Source organism: Muscardinus avellanarius (genome assembly GCF_963383645.1).
Source record: "Muscardinus avellanarius genome assembly, chromosome: 1".
Taxonomy (NCBI): domain Eukaryota; kingdom Metazoa; phylum Chordata; class Mammalia; order Rodentia; family Gliridae; genus Muscardinus; species Muscardinus avellanarius.
The window spans coordinates 201,201,364-201,217,975 of record NC_137786.1 but is presented as its reverse complement, the minus strand read 5'-3'; the positions used below and the strand labels follow the sequence as shown (position 1 = coordinate 201,217,975).

At 38.9% G+C, this 16,612-nt stretch overlaps 1 protein-coding gene across 2 annotated transcripts in view; it reads left to right on the top strand.

Annotated features, from left to right (window-relative positions):
* Positions 1-16,612, top strand: part of LGR4 (leucine rich repeat containing G protein-coupled receptor 4) — a gene marked incomplete at both ends in the record, with an annotated part of 108,035 nt that overhangs the window by 75,876 nt on the left and 15,547 nt on the right. For both annotated transcript variants that reach the window (XM_080695356.1, XM_080695355.1), the window contains 4 exons: positions 5,512-5,583; positions 6,841-6,912; positions 13,986-14,201; positions 14,998-15,069. In XM_080695356.1, coding sequence (XP_080551482.1) covers positions 5,512-5,583; positions 6,841-6,912; positions 13,986-14,201; positions 14,998-15,069 — 432 coding nt within the window. The remainder of the gene's footprint in view (positions 1-5,511; positions 5,584-6,840; positions 6,913-13,985; positions 14,202-14,997; positions 15,070-16,612) is intronic.

The following is a 16,612-nucleotide window of genomic DNA, read 5'->3' as shown; positions in this document are numbered from 1 at the left end:
CCTGTTTCCAAATAAAATATGAAATAGGTCTGGGAATATAGCCCAGAGCTAGAAAGCTCCTGGGTTCCATCCTCAGTCACACACACACACACACACACACACACACACACACACACACGTAAATAACTAAAAATAAATTTAAAAAAATAAAGCAAAGGTGAAAGGCTCTAGGGTTGCTCATGCTGAAACAGCAGAGCTTTACCAAACTGCTTACTATTCATGAGACACAACAGCTTGGTAGTTAGGTAGATACAATCCTCAAGGCTCCCCAGGATGTGTTTATTCTAGTAAGAAACAAAGTAATCAAAGTGGTGTGTCCTCTGGTATAGCATTATCACCACCCACCACACACTGGCAGTGTTTATTTCTTCAGATAGTTGGCTTGTGTTTCTGGATAAGCCTCATGCAGAGAAATCATTTTGTCATTTATATTAATGATAAGTAAAAGAGAAAGAGAATGTGTTTTGAAGTTAGGTTACTTTTCCCATGGTTTCTAAAGGGGCAGAGATTTAGGGGAAGGAAGCAAATATTTTGGCTAATGTGGTTACACAAGTGTTTTGGTTGACAAGATAATCAGCTGTTACTACTTTTTCCAATGTTTTATAAAATACTCTTTTAACACAATAACCCAAACTTCTCAAGGAAAATCCTCAGATATGAGCACACCAAAAATGAATATTAGAGACAGAAGAATAAGAATCCTGGGAAGCCTCCGTCTGTTTAAAGTGTTTCTTTTTTGGCCGGGCGTGGTGGCGCACGCTTGTAATCCCCGCGCTTGGGAGGCAGAGACAGGAAGATCACGCAGGTTCGAAGCCAGCCATGCGCGCTGGCTTAGGAGACCCTGTTTCCAAATAAAAATGTAAAAATAGGTCTGGGAGTATAGCCCGGAGGTAGAAGGGCTTCCAGGAACCCCAGTACTACCAATAAATAAATAAATAAATAAATAAATAAATAAATAAATAAAATGTTTCTTTTTTGGCAGACTCTAGTTTTTTTGGGGGGACTAGGGATGAAACCCAGGGTCATTCTACCTCTGGACTACCCCTCAGCCCTATATTACTTTTTATTTGGTAATAAGGTCTCACTAAGTGAATGAGAGCCTAAGTTGCTGAGGCTATCTTCAAACCTGCGATCCTCTTCTCTTAGCCTCCCAAGTACTAGGATTACAAACGTGTGCCATTTTGTATGGCCAAGCCATTTTGAATGGACCAGATCTTGTCTAGCTTTGTTTTTGTTTGTTTGTTTGTTTTGTTTTGTTTTAATATTGATCTTTCAGACACCTAAGAGGAGCAGAGTGTGAGTATTTGAGGCCCATGGGAAAAGATAGCCCACTGCAATCTGATCTTTTAAAATGCGACCTTTTAAACACTTTGCCTTTCATCTGTGAACATTATCAGTTGAATTTAATGAGTGAATGAGTGAGCTTGGAGAGTAGACCACTCCTTAAGAGGACAGCGAGCTTGCTTGTGTAAGGGAGACTGCAGCATGCAGAGGAATTGGTGTGGTGAGCACTTTCCAGGAAGAGCCTGCAGGAAAGCGGTTTCTAGCTAGTGAGCTGACATACTGATAGACAGTAGCAAAAGTGTGGCACTTTTCTTGGAAGCACATTCACTTGGCCTGAAAGTCTAGTATACAGGAAATGACCAGTAGGGAGGAGTCTGTGACTAAGTTTAATAAACACATACTCTTAAGTATTTGTGCATAAGGGATGTCTATAAGAACTGATGTTTTCAAGAGAGGTAACATCGCAGTTGTGTATTTAAGGAGTGGCTGTGAGATTTAAAGATCGAGAAGTAAAGTTGGCTGGTCTAGAACCAAGAGGATTTGCTAAGGAAAAGTATTTTTTAAATGAAAGCACTAAGCCAGGCATGGTGGCACACACTTGTAATCCCAGCATTCAGGAGGTTGAGACAGGAGGATCACAGTTCACGAACAGCCTCAGCTATTTAGTGAGGCCCTTTGCAACTCAGTGAGACCCTGCTTGAAAATAAAGAATAAATATTGGGCTGGGGGTGTCACTCAGAGGTAGAATGTCCCTCATTCCATCCCCAGTACTGCAGAAAAAAAGAAGAAAGAAAGAAAGAAAGAAAGAAAGAAAGAAAGCATTAAAAAGGCCTTAGAACTGTCTTCTTCAATTTCTTATATGTACATATAGTGGATCCTGGGAGGTATAAGGCCATGAAGCTTTTAAGAAAGTCATCCAAGGCACTATCGAATTTTTATGAGTTTGAATAAAAAATAGTTCATGAATGGGCAGCTCCAAACCAGAAGTGGTTCCATAGCTTCACTAAGGGAATGCAAGAGAGAAAGATTTATTGGATGAACACAGAGGTAAAGCAAAGAAAATATATAATGCATTACAGTTCAGCAGTTGGCTTATAAGTTTGTTGGCTCTTTCTGATTGGTTGAGCTTTCAGTCTGTTTTTCTGTCATGTGGGCACATTTAAGAAAAAGCTCAGCTGGGCGTGGTGGTGCACGCTTCTAATCCCAGCATTCGGGAGGCTGAAACAGGAGGATCGTGATTCTCAGACAGCCTCAGCTACTTAGTGAGGACCTATGCAACTCAGTGAGGCCCTGTTTCAAAATAAAGATTAAAAAATAGGACTGGGGGTATAGCTCGGAGGTAGAATAGAATTCCCGGGGTTCTATCCCCAGTACCATCAAATTTAAAAAAAAAAAAAAAAAAGCTCAAGTTTTGCTTATGTTTATAAATTAAGCAAGGTTTGGTCACTTGTGAGTCCTGTCTTTACTGGGCTATTCTTTCAATCTGGTGTCCATCTGAATCAACATTAACAAGGCTGATGGTTTGAAGCAGATATTGTGAAACCCGAGTTATGAGAAACCTTGAAAGGTATTAGGGAACAAAACTGATTGAATATATTACATGTGTTTACCACAATGAGACTTGGCACTCTGAATAATTACATCAATAAAAATAAAAACAAAGTTTACAGTGTAGAACTCAGCTGCTAGAATGCCTCATAAGAAACAAGGCTAGAGGAGAGGATCGCGGTTCACGGAAAGCCTCAGCTACTTAGTGAGGCCCTTCGCAACTCAGTGGGACCCTGCTTCAAAAATAAAAAAGGCTAAAAACAGGGCCGGGGTGAATCCAGGTACACAAACCCTGCGATTGCCTTGTGCTTTCGCCTAAGAATCTAGCACTGGATTTCCTAAAGAAATGTCTATGTCCTCGCCTCTTTGATTTCTGAGTTGTTTCTATCCACCTCCTGTCTTCAGTACATACATGGATGGTAAAGTCTATGTCAACCAGGTAAGAATTAGGATTTATCCTTCTTGAGGCCATTCACATTTTAACTGGGTAAAAACTTCAAAACAAAATAATGTACCTAAAAGTAGAGTTCCAGACCTCAGTGACTTTAAATTTTAGGGCTAGTAGAGGAGTCATCTTTGTGTCTCTAATATCAGGGTGTAAATGCCTGACACTTAGTAGAAACTTGTTTTAGTTATGGAATGAATACTATTTAATGGATGAGTAAATTGATGGACAAGGCTTGGGGTATAGGGAGTGTACAGAAAGAGTTAGAAAAGACAAAGTTAGCCCTTTTAAAAGTGTTTTAAATTTGAAATATTATAAATTTTAATATTAAAATTAAAATTGTTAATTTTAGAGAGGGGAGAGAGAGAGAGAGAGAGAGAGAGAGAGAGAGAGAATGTATGTATGAATGTACACATACTGGGATTGAACTCAGTGCCTTCTGCATGCCAGAGAAATGCTCTACCACTGAGCTATACCTCCAGTCCTTTTTATTTTTTATTTTTATTTTTTAGCTGAGGCTGGCTTCGAACCTGTGCGATCCTCCTGTCTCAGCCTCCCAAGCACGGGGATTACAAGCGTGCGTCACCATGCCCGGCTTTTATTTTTTATTTTAAGACAGAGTTTCATAGGTTGCCCAGGCTGGCCCTGAATTTGCAGTTCTCCTGTTTCAGCCTCCCAAGTAGCTGGGTTTACAGAAATGAATCACTGTACTTGGCCTAAAGAAGGAATTTTAAAAGAGTACTTGGGGCTTGGAGTGATGGTGCACGCCTGTAACCCCTGTACTTGAGAGGCTGAGACAGGAGGATCACAGGGTCAAGCCCACTTCAGCAACATAGCAAGACCCTCACAGTTTCAAATTTTAAAAAATAGGGCTGGAGCCGGGCGTGGTGGCGCACGCTTGTAATCCCAGCATTCAGGAGGCTGAGACTGGAGGATTGCGGTTCGCGGATAGCCTCAGCTACTTTGTGAGGCCCTCTGCAACTCAGTGAGACCCGGTTTCAAAATAAATAATAAAAAAAATAGGACAGGGGATGTAGCTCGGAGGTCGAATGCCCCTGGGTTCCATCCCCAGATCCGCAAAAAAAAAAAAAAAAAAGAGAGCTGGGATGTAGCCCAATGGTAGAATGCCTCTGGTTTCAACGCCCAGTACCACAAAAAAGAAAAGGGAAAAGAAAGAAAACAAAGGAGGATTTCATGATTTAATTACGTGGTCCCGAGACATGAAGGGAAAGATCACCTCTTCTTTTCTTCTAGACCGACTTCCTTCCTTCCTTCCTTCCTTCCTTCCTTCCTTTTTCTCTTTCTTTCTTCCTTTCTTCCTTTCTTCCCTTTCTGTTGGTTACAAACTCTACCTACTTGAGAGACTATGCAGACAGAACTAAGAAATCTAGAGAAAGTCCGATATTTGATCATAGGGACACAACTGTCATTTTTAAGCACAGACCTGAAAACCACTTTTTCAGTTCACCTGTCTATAAGTGACATATGAGTTGCGGTATCATTTCCAGTCTTTTTCTTCCTAGTGGTTTCTGTTCCACTTCTCCCCTCATTTCTGTGTGCCTGGGGGAACTGGGTGATCTGGGTGATCAAATTTCTTACCAGAGGACCCAAGAGTTCATCTTTTCCTTACTCCACCCTTACCTTCACTTAAATTTGCTATTTCAAAAATATTTTAAGAAAACATTTACTTTGGAAATTCATATTATACGTAGGCCTTTATTTGGGAATTTAGGTATCTAACCATTGTCACTTTTTGCACAGAGTATTCTGTCTTCCTCTGGGAGGAGACAGCAGGCTGATTGTGCCTCTCCTGAAGGCATTCTTCCCTGACAGACGGGTTTGCTCTTGATCTGTATAAACACTCCTGCCTGCCGACTACTGGTCTGTATTTACAAGGCCCTTGAAAAACACTGCAAGCTGCAGAGAGCAACCTTGAATAGCAAACTTAATTTGGCTTAATGTGTTTGGGCGTGCTTGACCTCACCAGAATAAAAATGTGCCTGCTTAAATCATTGTATTGGATGTTTTAAAAATAATTTTTTCCCTAGAGATACTTACCTCATTGGGAGAATCTTGGGATCATTTGAGCAAAGGTTTAAGGCACGTTTAATGTCAGATGACTTGAGAAATGTTTAACATAGAGCTTTAATCATAGATTAGGTTATTGTGGATTCTGAATTTTAAGTCTGAATTACTATTTTTTTTTCCTCTTGCAACTTTTTTTTTCCTTCTAGACAATTGGCTGGCAACGACCTTTCTTTTATCCACCCAAAGGCCTTGTCTGGGTTGAAAGAACTCAAAGTTCTGTAAGTAATGCAATTTTAGAGTTTCGCAGCTGGCTGTGTATTTTCTTTCTGCATAGTCAACATGCTTGGAGCTAGGTTAAGCACAGTTTCTTTTAGTCCAGGCTTAAAAGATTTAAGGAGTGGCCAATGGGTAGTGTGGGAGGCCCAGGGTTGATTTAGGCAACTTGAGTATAGATAACAAAAGTTAAAACTCTAAATAATGGGTATTCTGACCTCTGGGACATTACAGTTGAATGTTGGGCTTTTTGTGCGGCAAAGGCCTTGAATCAAAACCATATTTAAGCTTTATTTGTAGGGTTTTATTTTTACTTACTTTTTATAGCTATAGGAACTCTGAATTAGCTAACCCTAAAGGGAAAAAGAGTTCTAAGAGCGTCAATGTTAAAATCACTTTAGAGCAGAGGGAACTGAAATGCCCATGATTTATGGAGCCAGTGAAGGGGGTCAGGAAGTAAATGCCTGGCCGTGGTCAGATGGGAGTGTGGCAGATTGAGAAACAGGTGAACCATCTGCCCCCACTTCTCCCACTTTCTTCACAACCCTGCTGGTCAAGGTCATTAGGCCCCTCTGGTCCTATGATCTATGTGGGCCCTTTATCTGCTCCGTTCTGGGGTTATGATTTATGTCAGGCAGTTATTTTACTAATGTGCTAGGGATGGTTTTAGAAAAAAAAATCAAAAGGATTTCATTTTCAGTAAGGATCTATGCCTTTGTTCTCGAGGCCTTAACTGGGAGATGATTAAGGCTCTATTTCTGCCCTAGCTCTGAGTGCCAGGAAAACATTGCCGCTCCTCCCTAGGAGCTCAAGGTCTGCTCTCCTCCTGGCAGACTAGTTTTACCTAATATCCATGGTTCAGGCTCTCTTTTATTCTAGTTTGAAAAGGCGTTAGGGACTACAGTGGGTTTGCTCACCATACTTCCCAGTTTATTCAGTATACCTCTAGTTAACATTAACCGTACCTCCAATGATGGGTGCTTTAATTATGGGGAAAGAAAAATCCCTGGAAATGTGGATTACCCACCAGGTCCATGTTAGGAGGTGGACTGAGGCAGAAATAAAAGATATAAAATATAAGTTTTATTTCTTGCTTTACAAAAAAATGCTTTTGCCAAGTCTCTTGTCTTGGGTGCTTTCCCCCCTTTTCTCCCTTTATATATTTGTTTATTTACCTGTGGAAATATTTCTGGGAAAAATTGTGCTTCTAAGAAAAAAAAATGGTAACAATTGCTAATCACCAACCCCAATTTTCCTTCCAGAACCCTCCAGAATAATCAGTTGAAAACAGTACCTAGTGAAGCCATTCGAGGACTGAGTGCCCTGCAGTCTTTGTAAGTAACTTATTGGTTTTCTGCGTTCCTGAATCATTAAGAGGTCACGCTGGCTGTTAAATGTGCAATCCCAGGGAAAGGGGAGATGTGCCCTCCCCACCGGGATGGAAATGAGGATGGCCAGTTGCTGTTTAGAAAATGTCCTTGGGTTAACAAAGAGGAGGTGGTACATTTTACTTCTTTTCTCATCTCCAGGGCTGAGAGAACGCCACCCAGCACTGGTTGCTGGGTGTACTCTTGGGACTGGCGTGAATGGCTTATGCCCTGACAGCCTCAAGGTGTTTCTATTTCAGGCAGTAATGATAATCAGAACATCTGTGAACATTGCATACCTGCTGGGAGCAACTTCATTGCCTGAGTTGCCTCCTTCCTAGGTTTTTCTTTGTTGGAAAAAGTTTGATTTTTATATGGCCTGTTTAGCTTTTTTTTGGTCATTTTTGTTGTTTTGTGGTACTGGGGATTGAACCCAGAGACATTCTACCTCTGGAATACATCTCCAGCCTTTTTTTTTTTTTACTTTTTAATAATTTATTTATTTATTTATTTATTTATTTATTTGATACTGGGGATTGAGCTCAGGGTCATTCTACCTCCAAGCTACATGCCCAGCCCTATTTTATTTTTATTTTGAAACAGAATCTCGCTAGGTTGATGAGAGTCTCATTACTTGTTGAGGCTGTCCTCGAAACTGTGATCCTCCTCTCTCAGCCTCCCAAGTACTGGAATTACAAGTGTGCACTGCCACAGCTGGCTCGGCACTTTTATTTTTGAAACGGGGTCTTTCAAGGTTACTGAGAGTCTGGCTACACTGCCAAGGCTGTCCTTGAACCTGTCTCAGCCTCTTAAGTACTGGTATTACAGGCGTGTGTGCCACTGCACTTGGTTCTGTTTATAGTTTTAATTCTCGGCTTTTACCATGTACTGTCACTAATTTCAAAAGCTTTTACAAATAGCACTTTGATTTCTTCCTTTTTTCATTCTTTATATACAAAGTATTTATTTTTATATAAATTCAAAGTGCTTTTCTTGCATCAAAGTACCTGATAGCTAATGAGCAAATAACTATACAGAAAATCTTAACTAGCCCAACATCACACAACTAATAAGGGCAGAGAGGGGATTTGAAACCAGACAAACGTCTTTCAGAATCCTAATTAATCTGAATTTTTTTTTTGAGAAATTCTAGCAGTAAATGGGAAGTGAATATGAAAATAAAAGTATATACTGATAAAATATGTTATAAATGTTACATTTTAAATTGTATCTGTCATAAACAAGGAATATCTAGAGTGTGGGCTCTTTAATTTCTAGTTCAAACAGAACTTTAAGGTAGAATATGTTAAATAGTTAACGTAACAAAAATGGTAAGTTGTGAGATACAAGGATTTATGGTCCATGGCAGCTAACTGAGTAGGTTCTGAGTAGACTTTTAAAAATGAATCAGTTAGAATGAGTTTCTTTACAGAACTATTATTTGGCTGAGTCTGTACCCTTTCTTACCTTAGATGGATGTGTGGGGAAGGAACTCTCTGACCACTCTCACATCTGAATTCATTAAACATTTTAAATAGTTCTTGTTTCCTTTTGCTTCTTCAGAATTTGTTTTTCTTTAAAACTTCCTTCACATGAGATCATTATTCCCAAGACTCAATGATCAAAATACTCATTTGGTCCACTCTGAAGGTGAAAATAGACAAAAATATTATTTTCAACTTTAGAACCGAAAAATTACTAAGAAAACATACGAATAGATTTTTCCAACATATATGAATAAGTATATTAAAGTGTATGTGACATTTATTCATAATGTAGATGATTTAGTATTTTTTCCCACAGAAACCGAAGGTTTCCACTCTGAAACAATGTTTTACAGAAACATAATGTGGCTGAGTGTGGTGGTGTACCTGTAACCCCAGTGCTTGGGGAATTGAGAGGAGGATCACGGGCTCAAGACCAGCCTCAGCAACTTTGTGTAACTCTCAGTAACCTCTCAAGACCCAGTTTCAAGACAAAATTTAATGGACTAGTGATGTAGCTCCGAGGTAGAATGCCCCTAGATCCAATCACCAGTACTGCACATTTAAAAAACAAAAAGTACTGTGTTATTTATAGAGTTGCTTAGTTTAAATTATCTCTAAAATTACGATAAGGTAGAGACTGGACCAAAACAAACTGTTTTGTTTTGGTTTAAAGGCAATGGCCTGTTTTTACTTGTGGTGGAAACTCTGGGACCCGCTGCGGGAGCTGCTGCTCTGCATCAGGCCTATATCATTTAAGAAGGAAGTGTTCCTGGGTTTGTTAGCAGAGTGGGTGCAGTGGTCAAGTTAGATACAATTGAAATTCTGTCATGGTGTAAAACAGTCTTATCAGCACTTGAGTCAGTTTGAAAATCTGATCTTCAGACCCGAATTACATGAAAGATTTCCTTGTGGTTTTGAATAGTGCTCAAAGGAGCAAAGTTCATGAGGACTTGAAATCGACTAGACGTGTTTGACACAAGTATGTGCTTGATGATGAATATAAAATCTGCTAGTGAACTGTTGGTATTAATGAAAGAAAATAGCATATCAGCCACCCGTAAAAGCCATGAAAACAGCTCTAGCATTACCTGAGCAGGATATTAAAATGACATGTCAGAATTAGCTCCATTAGAGTTTTTTTACTCTAGACCATTTACATTAAATGGTATCATAGGATCTCAAAGATTAAATTGCCCAGATTTTCCTCAGTACTTTTAAACTGTTTTAACATTTATATTATCATTATTGTTATTTAAAAATAAACAAGTTATTCTAACTTATTCCTGTAAGTTAGTAGAGAGAAAAAGATTAGAAAATGATTTTGATTACATAATATTTCCTGATATCATAGACTTTAACACTAAATATCTGCATATAGTATTTTTAACTGTAACTTCCTTTAAAACAAGACGTTTTGAAAAATATGTGAGTTTCAAATGTAGAATAGGCTTTTGAGAATAGGAAATGGAAGTGTATTTTCCAAAGAAAAATAATGGAATATAGTTAATATACATTGTCAGCATTTTCACAATAAAATGGCGTGTTAATAGTCATCTCGCTCAATATGGAGTTTAAATAATCACATACTTTAAGAAGATCACATAATCTCTCTACTCTGTGAGAGATGATGCTATTTAACACCTACTGAGATAACTGATTGTAGTATTTTCTTGGCCTGTTAGTCAGGACAGATATTGAAGTGCAGGTCATTGGTACGAAGCCACAGTCCTAAGACAACTGTTCTGTGAAACACTGATCTCATTTAAGTACAGACTCCACCTTGATGGGTGTGTCACCAACACCCACAGGTGAATGGAGGTAGATTTGAGTCACCACAAATCCTTTTTCAGATTTAACTGTCTAAGGTTTTCATTTCTTCCATAGGTCTTCCTTTTAATCTCTTACATATATGTAAATTTACAGTTTGGGGAAATGTATAGTATAGAGGGAATTGCATTTATGCTATTATTGGTATGTTATTGTTTTCTCTAGAACATAGTTTCACCACTGTCTTAGCTCAGTGGTTATCTAGTTATCTTACTATAAGTTAAGGCTATCCTTTGATGGTATGTGGCACATAATTTACAGGAACATAAATAGTGTGTATAATACTGGGTTTATGCTAAAAAGGTAGGGACAACCTTCCTTATAATAGTATTTTACTCTTTCTTCCTTTCTTTCTTTCTTTCTTTCTTCCTTTCTTCCTTTCTTCCTTTCATACTGAGGATTGAACCCAGGAGTGCTCTACCACTGAACTACATTTTTTTTTTTTTAATTTTGAAATAGGGTCTTAGTAAGTTACCAGGCTGTTTTCAAACTTGCAATCCTCCTGTCTCTGCCTCCCAAATACTGGAATTACAGGCATACACCACCAAACCTAGCTATACTTTATTATATCCTATTGAAACACTTTTTAGAGAACACTTAATTTCAGTTGCAGTATTATATGTGTTTGGGGGTGCTTTGCTTATTGTTTTTTGAATATTACATTATCCCCTGTTTAATAAAATAAGCAATTTAAAATTTCTTTTTGCCTGTGGTACTGGGGATTGAACCCAGGGGCATTCTACCTTTGAGCCACACCCTCAGCATTTTAAGCATGTGCCACCATGCCCAGCTAGCCATTTAAACTTTGAACTGCTGTAACACTGAAAAATTGGGGAATAACTTGAATTTATAGTTAAAATACAGCCCAATCCTTTACCTAGCCTGTAGACACCTGCATAATCTAGACTCTGCTTGCATTCCCAGCAGGGTCCCTCTAAACCCTTTGTCTTGTATTCTGACCACTCTGACCTGGGAGGCACTGGTTCCTACTGGTGGTGTCTCCTACTGTGTTTCTGGCCTTTATCTTTGTCTAATACACTCCTTGCCTAGTTTTTGCATCTACTCCCTCTTGCTCATTTTTAGGGCTCTGTATCTGTGTATTATTGTGAGGGTGCACTGGGGATTGAACCCAGGGGCACTCTTCCTCTGAGCTAGGCACCCAGCCCTATGTTATTTTTATTTTGAAACAAGGTCTTGCTAGATTGATAAGAATTTCCCTACTTGCTTGGGCTGTCCTCAAATCTCTGGTCCTCATGCCTCAGCCTCCCAAGTACAGAAATTACAAGTGTGCACCACCACCCCTGGCTTTTCGGTCTCAATTTAGTTATCACCTTCTTAAAGCTGCTTTTTCTGAGCAAGTGCATGTTCAGTAGCTATTCGCCTCCCTCAGTGTTCATCTATCTTTATCTCAGTTCTTTTTTGTTGATTTCATAGCACTTTGTGATTTGTTATATTATTGTTCCTCCCTCCCTCCCTCCCTCCCTCCCTCCCTCCCTCCCTCAGTCTTATAGGGATAGGCCTGAGGCCTGTGTGTTCACCACTTTATTCTTTGTGTCTAACAAGATGCTCAATTTAAATATGTTGAATGAATTGCAGATAATCAAATTAGCTACGAGTATAATTGAGTTCCATTATACGGCTAATTTGTGTGATTATATGTTTAGAGTCTTTCCCCGAGAATGGAAGTTCCAGGAGGTTGTGAATCCTATCTGTATGTTGGAACATGTGTATTCCTATCTCTTCATTATAGCAAATCTCCCACACGGCGCTGTAGCCAGTATTTTCCCTGTCTGTTATATAGAGGATGCTGAGTGCTTTTCAGGAATAAGTTCTAGGAAGCCCAAGGAATACACAGGTCTAAAAACATTTGCTGCTGGGCAGATTCTTAAGGCAGTTGCTCAGGTTTCCTAAGCTCTCCCTCTTTAAGTGTTCTTTCAGTTATCTTTACTCTATCAGAAAGAAAGTGTGCAGGAGGTACACACCTAGACCTGTGCTTGTTGCCCCTGCTAATCTGCCTTTGGGCGGGACTATGGGTCTGGGGCAAGGGTCAGTTACCTCTGAGTAGAATCCAGAACTTGCCTGGAGGAGAAAGATACTGTAGTGGCAGAAACAAGTTGGAGCAGGATAAGAAAACTGTGGAGGCACAGGACCCTCTCTAAAATGCACAATTTCTTGAAACTGAAAGTTACTGGCTGGGCTAGGTGGTGCATGCTGTAACCTCAGTAATTGGAAGGCCTAGACAGGAGGATCATAGGTTTGAGGCCACACTTGGCAATTTAAGGAGACTGTCAGCTACTTAGCAAGACACTGTTTCAAAACAAAAATTTTAAAAAGCTGGAAATACAGCTCAGCCCAGAGGTAGGTATAATACCTCTGTATTCAATCCTCAGTACTAAAGAAGAAAAAAAAAAAGGAAAGAAAGTTGCCAAACTCTATCTCTTTGAAAATGCACTGTCATTTTGAGTTTTCATCAGCCTTTTCTGTTCCCTAATTTTCACAAAGAAGTCCAGGGCTGTGAGGCATGTATGTGAGCGATGAACATCAACAAAGGATTTGCGAGGAAGGTTGTGATTTGCCTGGCACATACTGGCCCTCATCTTATTAATTCCAGGTCGTCTCTGTGTTGAAAGGTGATTATTCCAACAATTACACCTGGTCGTGCCAACAATAACACTTAGGACCTACTTTTGAGATTTTCAGATGGGGACTTAATTTTAAGTATGAGTAATCCTATTTGTAAAATATCCCTTAATTCCAAAATTTCCAGAAATTGAAGAAGTTTTAAAGCCACAGTACTATCGATTAGAGGATCTCTTCGATGTTTTCAATGGAAAAACTGGCCTGTTAATAGCTCTTAATTTTGGCAAATTAATTTTCAAAAGTATTTAGTGCTAAGAGAAACGGAGAGGTTTGCTTTGCCAATACATGGCATTTATTTATTTATTTATTTGTTTGTTTGTCTATATATTTATCTTGCGATACTGGAGATTCGATCCAGGGGCATTCTACCTCAGAGCTTACAACCCAGGCCTATTTTCTTTTTTTATTTTGAAACAGGATCTCACTAAGTTGTGGAGGGCCTCACGAAGTTGCTGCAGATGGCCATGAACTTATGATCCTCCTGTCTCAGCCTCCCAAGTACTGGTGTGAGAGACATGTGCCATACCGCTAAGCTAATATTTTTAACTTGTCTTATTCATAATAAGGATGCTTGGGAATTTATATAAATAGTTTTTTTGCTATATTTTGTGAAATGTAATTTTTTTGTCTTTCCCCCTTGGTACCAAATTAGAGATTAAGTTTAATATGAAATATTTGTTACAATGTAGCATTGGAAGTAAAAAGTGGCTTGTTTACTTAGCTTAGTTTTTCTTGATTTTTGGCCTCTTTGATAGGTGTACTCTGAAACACAAATTCTAACTTGGGTTTTGTTACAGTTTTCTTTTTTCCTTTTTATTTTTAAAGTGTGTCTTTCTATTAAAAAGTTAATTTTTTAGCTAAAGATAGTTGAAGGTTTTCAATTTGGATACACCCCTCTGTTACGAAGGAAGGGAAAGAGCTAATGTTCATGCACTGGTTTTGGCAAAATTATTAAATTGTATTAGGTCTTCTTAAGAGATAAAGGTAACTCTTTTTTGTTTTGAAAGCTCTAAGAACTGTATGACTCGGGTTGATTCATCCCTCTAAGAACGCGTTCCTGAACATGGTTGTTTCTGTTTCTGCCAGGCGTTTGGATGCCAACCACATTACCTCGGTCCCCGAGGACAGTTTTGAAGGGCTGGTGCAGCTGCGGCATCTTTGGCTGGATGATAACAGCTTGACGGAGGTGCCCGTGCACCCGCTCAGCAACCTGCCGACCCTGCAGGCGCTGACCCTGGCGCTCAACAAGATCTCCAGCATTCCTGACTTGGCGTTTACCAACCTCTCCAGCCTTGTAGTTCTGTAAGTGTCCCGCCCCTTCAGTATCACGGATGTTGTTACTTCAAGGGCAAAAGCAACTTTCTTATGACCAATTATTGTGAAGGTACCTCAGTGAGGCTGCTTCTGAACAGTTAAGGATTGAGGGAGCTGCCTTTGATTTACATGTGATGAGAGCTTATGAAGGACAAAGTAAGAGAAGTTAAAAAGTTATTCTTTGGTGATAGATATTGAATCTCCCTACAAGAAGTAGTCATTTTATAAGGAAAAAAAATAGGTCATTTAGTTAACACTTCCACAGCTTTTACTTGTGTCCAGCAATGAATTTGTTTACTCAGTGTTAAAAGAAGAGAAACCATTTTGAAATAAGTTCCGAGGATATTTCATATTTTTCTGGCTTTTCTATTCAAAGAGTACGCAGTCTTCTGTGGTTTTATTTTTATTTTATTTTATTTTTCTGGAATTGGGGGTTGAACCCAGGGGACTTCTGCCTCTGAGTTACACTCCTACCCCTCGTTTTTATTCTTTATTTGGAAATAGGGTCTCACTAAGTTGCGGAGGGCCTCACTAAGTAGCTGAGGCTGGCTGTGAACCTGCAATCCTCCTTTCTCAGCCTTCCAAGTGCTGGGATTACAAGCGTGCGCCACCATGCCCGGCCGTCTTCTGTGTTTTCAATCATGAGCGGTAATGCTATTTTCCCTGTTAAGTGTTAAAATGTTTAGTTAGAGCATTCCTTTAAGCCATACACTTTAGACATAAAACAATTATAATTGGTGTTATTGGGAGATGTGAAAGTCATTTTGATTTTTTTTTCCCATAGGCATCTTCATAACAATAAAATTAAAAGCCTGAGTCAACACTGTTTTGATGGACTAGATAACCTGGAGACCTTGTAAGTTTACTCACATATTGGGCAATCACATTATGAGTGGAGTTTTAGACACTGCAGAAAAAGAAAGCTCAAAACTGCAAAGCATGATTCCTTTTCAGAAAACATTGCTTTTGTCAAGTATATGACACTTTTGGAACTTTGAAGCTTCTAGAATGAATTCTGGAGAGACTTGTTTGTTTGTTTCTTTGAGTTGCCTTGCTCATTGTTTACAGTAGACTTGCATATTATACCTGCTTTCACATGCAAACGTGTCACAAATGAAGTTTTTATATTTTGCATATGATATTCTTGCTGTTTCCACTAGCTGAAGTACTCAGGACTTCTGGCGGCTCAGTGGCATTTCACATCACTATTTCAGTAACAGACATTGTGCAGCTGTGTGTAATTCAGAGTAGGATGTTTATTTTTGTTTTAGTTTATTTTAGTCACATGTCTTTATTCAAATATACATAGTATTTGCTATTGTGATGTAGTAGAGAGTTTGAGAAAGTTTCTCAGTTAGATGAATGAATAAAGCCTGGTTGGAATATTTAGGGTTTTTTTTTTTTTTTTTTTTTTTTTTGTGTGTGTGTGTGTGTGTTGTTGTTGTTGTTGTTGTTGTTGTTTTGTTTTGTACTGGGGATTGAACCCAGGGGTGTTCTGCCGATGAGCTACACTCCCAGCCCTACTTTTTTTTTTTTTTTTTTTTTTTTGGTGGTACTGAGGGTGGAACTCAGGGGCTTTTCTACCTCTGGGCTATACTTCCAGACCTATTTTTTATACTTTATTTGGAAACAGGGTCTCACTAAGTTGCTGGAGCCTCACTAAGTAGCTGAGGCTGGCTTCGAACCTGTGTGATCCTCCTGTCTCAGCCTCCCAAGCGTGGGGATTACAAGCGTGTGCCCTACTTTTTATTCTTTATTTTGAAACAGCGTCTCACTAAGTAGCTGAGGCTGGCTGCAAACTTGTGATCCTCCTTTCTTAGCCTCCCAAGAACTGGAATTATGAGTATGCACCACCATGCCAGGTTAGGGTTTATAATAGTATGTTTAACTGAAATTTCTGGTTAGCTATCAGCTATGGAGAAAACGTCAAATCTTACAGAAATCTATCAGTCTTCCTTCTTGTCTAAACAAGGATAAGATAGGATAAGATATCAATGGATATTTGAAAGTTCATGAAGAAGATAGTTCCAAAATTAAGTCTCCTTTGCTAAGTGTGTAATTTTTAGTATGACAGATAAAAGCTTAAATGGGTACTAGGCCACATATACTATTCAAATTATATTAAAATTAGATGTCTTCAAAGTTAGTTTTTTTGCCATTATTTTTTCTCATAGAAAAGAAAAATGAAATAGTTCTCAAAGGAACTAGGCTTTTAATTTTGTCTTATTCGTATTATGAAATCTACCACAGCAATCCTATTCCAATCATATGTTCTTTGTATTAAGAGAGATTAAAATTTAAACACTCCCAAGACTGGTCTTTTTATTGCAGACCACTGTGGGTTATTTCTCTAATTAACATAACATTTTTAATAATCCATAATCCGCATGAGGACTGGA